At 37.5% G+C, this 14029-nt stretch overlaps 1 protein-coding gene across 9 annotated transcripts in view; it reads left to right on the top strand.

Moving 5' to 3' along the window:
* Positions 1-11671, top strand: part of CHD9 (chromodomain helicase DNA binding protein 9) — a 156470-nt gene extending 144799 nt beyond the window's left edge. For 8 of the 9 annotated variants that reach the window (XM_070398144.1, XM_070398145.1, XM_070398140.1 and 5 more), the window contains 4 exons: positions 138-359; positions 3914-4042; positions 4594-4698; positions 6306-9775. In XM_070398144.1, coding sequence (XP_070254245.1) covers positions 138-359; positions 3914-4042; positions 4594-4698; positions 6306-7181 — 1332 coding nt within the window. In that variant the 3' untranslated portion in view covers positions 7182-9775. Of the gene's footprint in view, positions 1-137; positions 360-3913; positions 4043-4593; positions 4699-6305; positions 9776-10188 lie in introns of those variants that run through there. The other variant, XM_070398146.1, reaches the window with a different exon arrangement.
* Positions 11672-14029: the final 2358 nt, after the last annotated feature.

Genomic DNA, 14029 nt, shown 5'->3' with positions numbered 1-14029 from the left:
AAAATCTTAAATTTGAAAGATTTTTTAGATGTTTAAACAACAACTTATTTTTTTATTGTTCAAAAGGAAATCTTTTGTTAGAACAAAATTAGAATAATAAGCATGGAAATAACATTTTCATTTGGTGTTTTCTCCAGGTCACTTTGGGCTTAACCACCTCCCAAATTACTCCAGGGATAAACCCAGCATTGTCCTATCCTCAGCCTCAAGGCATTCCTGACACAGAAAGTCCAGTCCCAGTCATTCACCTGAAAGATGGAACAAGACTTGCTGGTGATGATGCACCGAAGAGAAAGGATTTGGAAAAATGGCTTAAGGAGCACCCAGGTTATGTGGAAGATTTAGGAGCTTTTATACCTGTAGGTGATCCTTTGCAAATCTTGGTATATGTTATTTCTGTGATTTACCAAACCTATAATGATGAAGCTTAAATTCTCACCCACTTATATTAAATATGTATTCTGCCCAAGACTTAGGGGAAAATTCACAGAAAGAAATAATTACGACCTTCCCCATGATACAATCCAGTGTCATTTTTCATTTTTCCGTTCTGTGTTCCACAAGTATTTAACAAGAAAAATCACCTTTGATAACACAGAGTACTGCTAGACTCAGTACAGGCTGTAGAGACAAAAAACTTCGCGTCCTTCCCCGCAAGGGGCTTGTTTTAAAATAATAATAATGGTCATTGCTAACATTTATTGAGATTTAGCTGTGCTTGTCTTTACACTTAGCACTTAACATGTATTATATCATTTAATACAACTTTATCAAAATGGCATTGTTATGACTATTTTATAGATAAAGAAATTTCAAGTACATTGTCTAAGGCCTCATAGCTAATTTTTTTTTTTTAAATATATTTCATTGATTTTTTACAGAGAGGAAGGGAGAGAGAGATAGAGAGTTAGAAACATCGATGAGAGAGGAACATCGACCAGCTGCCTCCTGCACATCTCCCACCGGGGATGTGCCCACAACCCAGGTTGGGGATGTGCCCGCAACCCAGGTACATGCCCTTGACCGGAATCGAACCTGGGACCCTTCAGTCCGCAGGCCAACGCTCTATCCACTGAGCCAAACCGGTTTCAGCAACTAAAAAGTCTTAAATTCAGTATCTAAACTAGTACTTTTGGGCGGGCTACAAGAGGTCAATGGAAGAAAAAGGATATATGTAATACTTTCAACATAAAGATTTAATAAAAAATAAACAAATAAATAAACTACTAGTCTTAAGCTCTTCTTCAAGTTATAAGGATACAGCTGTGTCTCTCCAGATGCACAATTAGTTACATTAATCAAAGATGAAAATCATTATATTTCTTTTTTTATTTGCCCGCAACCTGGGCATGTGCCCTTGACCAGAATCGAACCCGGGACCCTTCAGTCTGCAGGCCGATGCTCTATCCACTGAGCCAAACCAGCTAGGGCAGAATTGTTATATTTCATTTTCTTTTTGCATATCCCTGAAATACTGCTCACTACCTTATGAGCATTTGGCTCTTCTCACTCATAGAAACATATTATTTCATTTTGCAATATGTTACTTACAGATACTGATGTACCAAATTTTGTGCCCATCCCCCTTGACATTTCTCTGTACTTTATTAAGAAAAAGAGTAAAGCATATCCTTTATACAGTGACCCTAGCAGGCCTGCTCCATCTGCCTCCGTTATGAATAGTAAATGGATAAGACATTGAGTCTCTCTACTACCCTGTGAGCTTCTTAAGGACTGTGTCCTATTCACCTTTGTATCCCAAGCACTTAGCACATCATTCCTGATACATAGAAGAGTATCTGGCTCCCTGTATATATTTATTGAGTCAGTCATTAAGAAATGAAAATCTGAAGTCTATATGCACAGTGATTATTATTTCATTAAGAAAAAGAAAATTAATTACCTTGTTTTTTTGTTTAATGAAAAGGAAGTATAAAAACTCCAGTGCCTAGAATGGGGCTGTGTCTGTAATGCATATTTTAATGTATTTGTATCTGTAATAGATATTTAGTTCAAAATTTTACATTTCTATTACTGTCACCATGAAATGACCTACTAGTCTGGAACAGAGGCCCTCGGTCTTGGTTGTTGAATTTCTGTCAGATCTCTCGTTTTTCTCAAAGGATACCACAAATTCTTGAGCTTTCATGTAATTCCTTTTGATTTTAAACAAAAGGCCAAATAAAGCTCTTATAATTCTAAAAGGGGTTTTCACTAATCTGGTGAGCAGTCATGGAATGAACATTTCAATTAAAAAAATAATGAGAATTGTTAGTTTAGCGCTATAACTTTACAGGTTACAAAATAATATGTATTGTCAGTAAATTTTTATTAAAACTATTGTGTGCTGGTTGCTATTTTAAAAGATTCTCATACCTTTCTCTTATTGCGGCAAAGGAATCTTTATTGTTTAAACTTGTATCCATTTATTATTTTTCACTGCAAATGAACTTTATATTATAATGTTTTGTATAATTTTGTTAAGATTTTAACACTTTTTAAAGCAGCTTTTATTACAATAAAGAATATGAAATAATAACTAGTTTAACTTTCCTAGAATACTTTAACGATTTAATGATCACATGTGATATTGTGATATATCTATAGCTAAATAATTATAACATGGTGTATATATACTGTAACAGGGGTATGTATAAAATGCCAGGGAAGCAGATAAAAGAATGATTACTCTGTATAGGCAGAGTAAAGTATCTGGGGAAAGACAGAAGGAAAATAGAGTTGACATGTCACTGACGGATCATAAACAAATTACTGGGCATTTGACCATGTTATTACAGAGGAGCATATTCTAGGCATTATAAAACAATTATGAAGAGAGTTAAATGAGAATAGGAGTGTAAGGCATATTCATAAAATAATGACCAGTTTGATATTCTGAATTTGTGAGGGAATTTGGGGGGGAATAGTAACTGGATGAAAAGGTTGAATTAGATTCTGGCTGTGGTGGGATTGGTATGCCACGCTGAAGAGTTTGAGCATTAGTCCCTTTAAGTGTTCTGATTGGCTGGAAGGAGCTACAAATATCCAGCCCTGTTTTGTTGACAGTTGCAAAACTAAGCAGCATGGTTTGATGGAAAGAGTTGTTTTGTTTTTTATAGCAAAGGTGGAGATTTTTTGAAGAACAAGTACAGACTCCCTTATGGGAGAAGGGGGAAAGAGTCGTGGGAAGGGGGGAAGGGTCTCCAAAAAAGTTGTTATTGCAAGATATTGCCACTCACAGGCTGCAGGACCTTGAGGGAGATGAACTCTGAGCCTGAAGTCTCATTTGTAAAATAAGAGTAATGTCTTTGAGTATTGTGACAATTATATGAGAAGAGATAAGAAAGTCTGTCGGTGAGATGACGAGAAATGAAAGCCACTAGCCCACCTGGCGCACATATAAATTGAGTCAGAGCCCAGAGAAAATCTGATGTTTTGGGTGAAATTTGCCAGGAAAAGAAGTGAAGAACTCTACAATTTAGAGGAAGCTGTCCCAGCATTATTGGTAACTTCTTTAAGCAGTGCTCTAGGGACACAGTGGTCTTTGAAGGCATTAAAGAAGGAACTAGCAATGTCTTTATGTTGGGAGCCTACTCTCACCTAGAATGATCATGATGCATTATCCTTATGATGGCCTAGAATAATGTTTAGATTTATCATTGGAGGAAAAGATTCGTGCAATAATTTTTAAAGTCGTATTTAATATTGTTATATTAAGTATAAGAATATTTAAAGGTTACATATTTTTAGAGTTTAACTAATGGGTGAATTCTCCTATATGAAATATTGAAGCTATAACCTGTAAGATATGTTACAATAAGTGACATATCTTCATTATTACCAGATTAATCAGCTCATTGTACTGTTTGCACAAGTGAAGATTTTAAGGCTCTTTCTGCGTCTTTTGTTTTAGAGAATGCAGCTCCATGAAGGGAGGCCCAAACAAAAAAGGCATCGCTGTAGAAACCCCAATAAACTAGATGTCAACAGTCTCACTGGGGAAGAACGTGTCCAGCTGATTAACAGAAGAAATGCCAGAAAGGTATTTATATCTTTGCTGTTCTTTTCTATGGGTTCAATATTTAAGCGCTCTCTAAAACACTGTTCATTATGCAGTATTTTCTAACACGTCTGGAAATGGGTTAAGCCTAGCAGATTTGTGGGGAAAGGCGTGGACTGTAATTTTATATCTTTGGTTAAGCTGTTGAATGAATAAAGACAGCACTTTACTAGCTGTGCCTGAGCATTGGCACGGCCCAAAACACTACATCCACGGCAGTGGTTCTCCACAGGGGCGGTTTTGTCCTCCAGGATACTTGGTAATGTCTGGAGACATTTTTGATAGCCACTCGAGTAGTGAGGTGGGTGTTGGGGCGGTAGCGGGAGAGGGCAGTGGGAGGATGCTGTTGACCTCTAGTGGGTAGAGGCTGAGGATGCTGATAAACTGTACAGTACACAGGACCATCTCCCACACCACAATTCCAAACTGTCTGTAGTGCAAAGGTGGAGAAACCATGATGAAACGGGACAACTCTCTCTTCACAACCGTGACAGATTTATAATATTTATCACTGTGAGTCCTTTTGTTTACAGGTTGGAGGTGCATTTGCTCCTCCTCTGAAAGATTTGTGTAGATTCCTGAAAGAAAATTCAGAATATGGAGTCGCTCCTGAATGGGGAGATGTTGTTAAACAATCTGTGAGTATTTCATAAACACTAACTCAGATATCATTTAAAAAGTTAGATGCCATTTAATTATATCTCTGAACAGTGCCACAAAGAATAATCACAGATGTGGGGAAAGAACTACATAAAAGTCATAATATAGTATTATAAAATTGGAAATATGCTAGTAGTTTACCCATATGTTAGAAAACCATGCAAATATTTGAAAAATTGTATCTTAGAGGCACATCTAATGAGAAGGCAGAGAAAGTTCACAGTCTGTTAAATGAGATAGTAGTTCATCTCTTGGAATAGCCAGGCCTAACCACGAGGTCAGTGCTGAGTGAATAATAGCTGTTATTTCTGTAGGTGTCCAAACGAAAAGTACAGGTTATACAACTATGTTCAGTGTGATTCCATTTTATTTTAGAAAAGGAGGTGGGGAGAATTGTAGAATTTGTATTTGTGTACAAAAGAAAAATGGAAGCACACATCCTGAAACATTTGCAGTGGTTCTCTCTGAGTGGTGGAGTTGCAGATGCGATGTTCTTTTTCTTTGCATACTTTTGTTGTTTTTTGCTGTGGAGCCTAGTGCTTATATAAAGAGGACAAATAAGTTGTTCCATTCAAAACAAAATTTAAAAACAATCCCATGAGATGACTTCAAACAATTGTCTAGAACTGAACTGTCACAGATGGTAGCCTCTAGGCCCGTGTGGCTATGGAGCATTTGAAATATGACGAGTCTGAATTAAAATGTGTTGTAAGAGTAAAACACTGGCTTTGGATTTTGAAGACTTGGTTTAGAAAAAAGAAATCTCATAATTCTCACAGATTACATATTAAACTGATATTTTGCTTATATTATGTTAAATAGATTATATTACTAAAACTGTCACCTATTTCTATTTTACCTTTTAATGTTGCTACTAGAAAATTTAAAATTGCTTATGTAACTTAAATTATCTTTCTGTTGGACAATGCTGGTCTGGAGGTACTAAACTCCTAAAACTTCTAGGATTTTTGAGTCCGAAAAAGTCACGGAGAATAATAAGAAAGTAGTATAGATTATTCTCCATTGTCCTGGACTTGACGCTTCCCAGTCTGCAGGTGCTGCTGCAGTTTTGAGCTAAGGGATTTTCCCCCTGTTGAGTATCTTTTTCAGCTTTGCTGTGCCCCTAATTCCCAAAGAGATAGTAAAAAAAATTCATATGAAGCATCTCTTTAACCTTAACCTCCCACTCACTTCTTCTGTCCTTTCCTTATTGTTATTCCAGATTAGAATAAGGGCACTTCTTTAGTCTTCCAGAACAGTTCCTGATATAAAACATGTAAGGGTGTAGGGAGTAACCCTCAAGAAACAATTTCTTTGGACTTTCCATTTTCTGGAATTATTCTACAAATGAATGTGTCCCCATATGGAGGAAAGCTAGAAGCCTCTACGCTCTCTTATGATAAATGAGAGGTGGAAGAGCTGTTTCAAACCACTAAAAATAGTAAGAAATTAGGAGAACTCTTGCATGATTGATTTTTCTATGCATACAAAGTTTATTAATTATCTATTTTTAATAGGTTACTTGTATCACAAGATAATAGCTATTGATTTTAATATAGCTGTTATTAATGATTTTCTTTTTCAGGGATTTCTCCCAGAAAGTATGTACGAACGTATTCTCACTGGCCCTGTTGTGAGAGAGGAAGTAAGCAGGCGAGGGAGACGGCCTAAAAGTGGAATTGCGAAGGCCACGGCCGCGGCGGCGGCTGCCAATGCCACCAGTGTTGCAGGCAGTCCTTTGTTAGCCAATGGATTACTTCCAGGTATGGATCTCACAACTCTTCAGGCCTTACAACAAAACCTACAAAACTTGCAGTCACTGCAAGTAACCGCAGGGCTGATGGGAATGCCTGCCGGCCTTTCTTCTGGAGGAGAAGCTAAAAACGTGGCCGCCATGTTCCCCATGCTGCTGTCAGGAATGCCTGGATTACCAAATCTGTTGGGCATGGGCGGACTCTTGACAAAGCCTGCAGAATCTGGACCAGAAGAGAAAAAGGGAAATGACTGTAAGGAGCTAGAAGGAAAAAAAGAAAGGACAGAGAGCCAAAATTCAGAGAATGGTGGAGAAAACTCTGTGTCAAGTTCTCCTTCAACATCCTCTACTGCTGCATTAAATGCAGCTGCAGCTGCCAACTCCCTAGCTCTTAACCCACTGCTACTATCTAATATACTCTATCCAGGGCTTCTCACTCCAGGCCTTAATCTTCATATTCCAGCTTTGTCCCAGTCCAATACTTTTGATGTACAGAAAAGCAAGAGCAGTGACTTAGGCTCGTCTAAGTCTGTGGAAGTAAAGGAAGAAGATTCCAGAGTTAGCGATCAGGAAGACAAAGGGGGAACCGAGCCGAGTCCTCTCAATGAAAACAGCACAGATGAGGGTTCAGAGAAAGCCGATGCTTCCTCTGGATCTGACAGTACCTCGTCGTCATCCGAGGACTCAGATTCTAGTAACGAAGACTGATTCCTAGACGATGCTTAAATTATGAACTTGTTTTGGATTTTTTTTTCTTTAATCATTCATTGTAAATACCCCAGTGTGGAGTGCATCCATAACTTACTGACCGAACATTTCAGTTATTTGTTTAGAAGTGCAAACTGCTATCAGAGACATTTTGCATGTAATATTTCTTAAGGTTCATAAGTTTTTGAACTCGTATGTACTATCAACTACATAAAGGTGTAAAATTACAACAAAAGGCATTATAATTTTGTTGGGGGTTAATTTTATGAAAATTATGCTCAATAAGAGTTGTATATTTAATATATTTGCAGTGAACACAGAATACTTTATGCATATTACTGATTTAATTTGAATATAGTTTTACAGCCTCCTTGACACCTATAATTTACAGATCAAAACTCAGCAATAATTTGGGCAGCTAATGAATGTCATGAAAGCTGTAGAATCTACATCGCCATTCATTGCTTTAATTACATGAAAATGCTCTAGTGTTTTGATGCACTGCTGATGTTTCCAATTCAGGTACAAGTGTGTTTGGAAAAAGAAATGTTTCCCAATCAGCCAATTTAACTGGCTACCTGTTACCTCAGCTGAGTTAGTTTAGGAAGTTTACATTCATTTCTAATTCTATACTTGTTTTCAGGGGTTTTTTAAACACGTCCTCTATATCATGTCAATCTGGCAAGAAATATGACTTGCTTTTCGCTGAACTTAACTCTGATATTAGTAAAGTCAAGTCATAAAATAATCCTGTGTCATGTGACTTTGGCACCCTCTAGACATACTTAGTTTTAACTTCACAAAGTCTGGCCTCCCATTAGAAATAATTATATCTCAGATGAGTAATGTCTGCTTCCCAGGGTTCTGAAAAGGCAAACTCATGAAATGCCACTGAAAAGAACTTTGAGCACAGCATACTTCATGTAAAAGGATCGTTCGTTTGCTTTTTTTGTGTAGATTCCTAGTTGTGTTTTACGTTATGGTAATATTTCAAAATGAACAGATAACATATGCAAGCAGTCTAAATTCATCTTGAGTTTCTTCTAGGTGTAAGCAGACGAAATGTTGCCCAGAATCAGTGTTGGGTGTTCAGTTTATATTAAATATGCTGAGTCGCCCATTTTGAAAATGCACTTTGAATAATCTCAAAAAAATACACGAGCTATACCTGTAAACCACAAAATGAAGCCCAAGGCTTCTGCTCAGTTTCTTAGAGCCCTTTATTTACCGTGTAAAATTTGTCTGATATTTGATTTGTGATACAATTTCTCCTTCTAAAGCTGCTATTATTCTGACAAGGTAGAGGTCCAGGTTTATCTGCAAATACATATAAAACAACTGAATTGGATGTAAAATACCACTTATATCCTAAGGAGAGATAAATGTTAGCATTCTTCTGGTACTTGAATAAGTCAGTGATAAAGTTTGCAAGGGGATACAGTTAGGGTGGAAAATGTACTCCACTTTCACTGGAAAAAAAACTTTCAGTATGTTTGATGATAGAATTCTATTGCTTTGTCATGAATTAAGCAATTATATTGGATTTTACAAGACATTTAACAGTAAATTATGTTTCTGTATGTAAAATAACTAGCCCCTTATTAGAGAGACAGTGTTATATGTACTTACAAAAGTTATGGAAGTTCCATTGGGATGGTATTGATCTTTGTATTTTTCCAAAGTAGTACTTTGAATTGCTAGTCCTTTATGCAATGTCTTAGCAATAGTCACTCTAATTGCCCCTCCAGGAGAAGTGGGCAGTAATTTTTCATCATGAAAACGATATATTATACATTTAGTCTCTTCCCTTTGCAGTATTGCACTTTTGTTTAACCAGAGTACACCTTTGAGATAGCCAAAGTTTTTCAAACACAGTACACTTAGGTTGCCGATGGAGTATTTCATCACCATCCATAGCTCCCTTCCCTCAGTCTACTTCTAACCACATGATCTTTAATCTTTTCCCCAATTAAAAGAAAGATAAGAAAAAGGGGGGGAAAGCCCTAGATCTTGTCACTAAAATCTAATTTATATCAAATTTATGAGATAAAGTATTTTCCTAATTAATGCTCAAGTGAATTTGGTTAACATCTTAGTGATTCCCTTTCTATGTAATAAGGTAATTGCAGTTTTAAAAATATTAAGGCTGATATTAACTTTAAACATTCTCTTGGGTTGATGGGGGAAAGTTATCCAGCTATCAGGTTTTTTAAAAAACAAACAAACATGCAAATACGGTAGTAGAGAGTTAAGGGTTATAAGGAAAAATATCAGTAGAATTACATAATACTAAAGTTGCCGTTGAAAGAATATCCAAGTATGTGTTGGTAGTTACTAAAAGAATTATAGCTGTTATTGCCTTGTATTTATAGTCCTTGTTTCAGGTTTCATGATACAAGTCTTAGTCCAACTTTTCTTTTGGACATTTGCAATATTTACCAGTTGTGTTTTGTGTAGTCTGAATTTGCTTTCTGTAGTTGAGCAAACGTCTTAAAAAGTCATTTGTAATTTATTAAATTACTTTCTATGATGTTCTATAGAGCAAATGGAAGTTTAATTATTTTTTATTAAACATATTCTTTGACTACCCACGATGTCAGCCTCTGTACATGACAAGACTTCTTTTTTTGATTGAATTTCATATAGTTCATTTATCTTCAAAGTTATGAAAGCAAGCACAGTCCTAAATCTTTAAAAAGAAAGTATACTTGGGAAGAATTTTTAAAGGCCAGAATTTGGCAATAATTATATCCACAACATTATTATTTCCTTAAGTTTTCTTCCCCTGGACCTTTAATCCAGAAGGACTCAGATATACCTAACCTTGTAAAGTTTTTATTTCTTATGTAGTCTTATGACTCTCAATTTATTGCCGTTGTTGGTAGTGTTTTTTGTAAAGATGAAAAAATTCAACAGTGGAATCTCATGATACACTCATTTAACTTGAACACTTTCAACTATACTTGTATGCTTAGAAAACCTCTTTTTCTTTTTTCGTACAATATAGCATGTAAACACAAGCCAACTACTTCATCTAGTGCTCACCCAGAAGACCAGTAATCCACTCCGATGCTGGAGGAAGAAGTGGCCGTGTTGGATGTTTTTGTGAGAAGATACACTATACACTTATGTGTTCTGTATTTTGTGAGCTCTAGGAGGGAAAGAGTGAAATTTGACTACAGGTAATCTTCACCTTATACAATAAACTGAGACCTTAATCCCTACATAAATGTAACTACAGTACATAAGCTATTTATTTTTAAGTGCAGGAAAACAGAAAAATATTTATGTCATTCATTAAACCCGCCCTGGGATAAAAATACTGTGGGTATAGATTGTCAAGTCTTTTTTATATGTATGTTCTATACATGTAGTGGGCTGATTGGTGCCCTACAAAAATTTATGTCAACGAAAAACCTCAGAACATGACCTTCTTTGAAAATAGTCTTGAGAGATGTAATTAGTTAAGATGCTATCATGATAGATTAGGATGGGCCTTAATCCAGTGACTGGCATTCTCCTAAGAGAAGACACACAGAGACTCACAGTGACGAAGGTTATGAGACAACCAAGAGAGACTGGAGTGATGCCGCTATAAGCCAAGGAACACCCAGGCTTGCCAGCAACCACCAGATGCTGGGAAAGGCATGGAACAGATCCTCTTTCGGAGCCTCCAGAATCAGCCACCCTGCCAGCTAGCCTTCATAACTGTGAGAGACTAAGTTTCTGTTTTAAGCCACCCAGTTTGTGGGCATATGTCATGGTAGCCCTAGGAAACTAATACATTTTCATATTAAATCAGTATTATATGGGGCATAATATTTACTCTTCTGCCCTTGATAATACTGACCTATGTCAATGAGTATCCTGCAATGTGATTTTTAATATTAATAATTTAGTATTGGCTCATACTGATGTAGTAACTTATTTAACCATGTACTTAAAAATAGACATTTGGGTTTATATATGCATTTTTTTGCATTTATCCCTAATGATTTTCTTAATCCCTAGAAGTGAAAATACTTCCTGTGTTTTAAAGGATTTTGTTTTGCCGAGTTTATAATGATGCCGTTAGTAGCAAATGATACTACCATTAGCAGGGTACATTTTGTGAATGTTGATTTACCCCAAATCCTTACCAATACTGTGTATTGTCCTTTGAAATAACATTTGCCAAATTATTAGGCAAAAATAACATCTTGATGAATTTTTAAATTCTTTTTCTTAGTGAAAAGCAAGATGTGTGTATTACAGAAAATCTGGGGGAGGGGAAGGGAAGTAGGGAAAGCACAAAGTAAACATCCCCCTCCCCCTTAATGCTGTACATTCAGATAATTGTTAACTGTTGGGTCCTTTTTCTTTGCAGATACACATTATATAATAATAAGAATGGAGTTATACTGTACATACCATTTTGTAACCTTTTTTTTTTTTTTTCATTTACTATACCATGATTCTCTTTCCATGTCATTAAAGAATCTTCCAAAACATTTTTAAGGACTTTCTTATTCTAACATATAGATGCAGTATAATTTATTTAGGACCAAATTATTGAGCCCCTAAACACACACACCACAGAGGTTTAAGATCTCTTATGACACACTTATATAGCTCCCTGAATTTTTTTTTACTAGTGTTTACACTTGACAATTACTTGTTCTAGGTCTGCTTTACCCATGGGATCATAAGCTCTGAGGGCAGAGACCATGCTTGTCTTATTCATGACTGTACACTCAGTGCTTTTCACAGTACCTGACATATAGTAGACACAGACTAAACATTTGTTGAATATTTGAATGGATGGATAGATGGCACACTTTGGCTAAATGAATGAGTGTGTGATTGTATAATCAGAACCCAAGAACCAAACCTCTTAATGACCAATATTGAGTTTTAATTGATATATAATTGACATTGTACAACATCTTATATAATAAAAGCCTAATACGCAAATCAACCGAATGGCAGAACGTCCGGTCGCTATGATGCACACTGACCACCAGGGGGCAGACGCTCAACGCAGAAGCTGCCCCCTGGTAGTCGTGTGCTCCCACAGGGGGAGCGCTGCTCAGCCAGAAGCCGGGCTCAAGGCTGGTGAGCGCAGGGTAGTGGCTGGAGCCTCTCCCGCCTCTGTGGCAGTGCCTAAGCCATCAGACATCCCCCAAGGGCTCCCGGACTGCGAGAGGGTGCAGGCGGGCTGAGCCGCCCTCCCCCACCCCCACCCCCCAGTGCAGAATTTCGTGCACCTGGCTATATATATATATATATATATATATATGTATATACACACTGAGTGGCCAGATTATTATGACACTTGACGTTTGTAGGCAAATTAGCTATAATTTTGTGCTGAAGTTGCTAGAGGGCCAGACCATTATAAATAGGGAAGCAGGTTGTTTACGACAATAGAAGTGATTTTTTTTTTTTTTTAATAAATGGGTAAAAAATGCGATTTAACAGCCTTTGAACATGGGATATAATTGAACGTAAGTGGCCAGATTATTATGACCACCCCATCAGTACTTCATTGGGCCACATTTTGCCTTCAATACTGTGGCGATTCTTCTTAGCATTGACTCCACGAGATGGTGAAAGGTGATGCGGGGAATCTGACACCATGCCTGATGAATAGCACTGTCCAGTTCTGTGAGATTTGATGGTTGTGGCACCAGCTGCCTGATGGCTCTTTTAACTTCGTCCCACAAATGCTCAATTGGATTGAGATCTGGTGATTGTGGGGGCCTCCTAAGCAAGGTAAAGTCTCCCTCATGTTCTTGAAACCACTCCTGCACAATACGAGCACCGTGGCATGGCGCATCGTCTGGTTGGAAGAAGCCATCTCCATTGGGATATGTATCAATATGATAAGATGAACTTGATCAGCAACGATACTTAGGTATGTTGTGCTATTCAGACGTTGTTCCACACGAATTAAAGGACCCAAATCATGCCAGGAAAACATGCCCCAAACTATAACTCTGCCCCCACCAGCTTGAAGGGTTGTACTCATGCATGTGGGGTGCATGCTTTCATGCTGTTTCCGCCAAATTCTCACTCTGCCATCTGCATGGTGCAACTGGAAACGTGATTCATCGGACCACATGGTTTTTTTCCAATGCTCAACTGTCCAATCCTTGTGTTCCTGTGTGAACTGGAGACGTTTTATCTTGGTAACTGCGGACAGCAAAGGTGTTCGAACAGGCCTTCGGCTTCCATATCCCATACGATGCAGTGTACGGCTAATTTGCCTACAAATGTCAGGTGGTCATAATAATCTGCCACTCAGTGTGTGTGTGTATATATATATACATATACATATATATAACAAATCATTATGTGTGTGTGTATAGTGACGATTACCATAAGTTTAGTTAACATCCATTACCACCCAGCTACAAAATATCTTTTTTTTTTTTTAAATATATTTTATTGATTTTTCACAGAGAGGAAGGGAGAGAGATAGAGTTAGAAACATCGATGAGAGAGAAACATCGATCAGCTGCCTCTTGCACATCCCCCACTGGGGATGTGCCCGCAACCCAGGCACATGCCCTTGACCGGAATCGAACCCGGGACCTCTCAGTCCGCAGGCTGACGCTCTATCCACCGAGCCAAACCGGTTTCGGCTACAAAATATCTTTGGTGATGAGAATTTTTAAGATCTACTCTCTCAGCAACTTTCAGGTATACAATACAGCCCTGTTTAGTATAGTCAGTATGCTGTCCATTACATCCCCAGGACATATTAGTTGGGAAGTTTGTATCTTTTGATCATCTTCACCTATTCCTCCCCCCCTCCCCCAATCTCCCGACTCTGAGAACCACCAATCTGTTCTCTGTACCTATGA

The sequence above is a fragment of the Myotis yumanensis genome, unplaced genomic scaffold (genome assembly GCF_028538775.1).
Source record: "Myotis yumanensis isolate MYYU_CA2020_CCGP unplaced genomic scaffold, mMyoYum1.0.hap1 SCAF_18, whole genome shotgun sequence".
In the NCBI taxonomy this organism is placed as follows: Eukaryota; Metazoa; Chordata; class Mammalia; order Chiroptera; family Vespertilionidae; genus Myotis; species Myotis yumanensis.
This window is presented reverse-complemented; position numbering and strand designations above follow the sequence as displayed.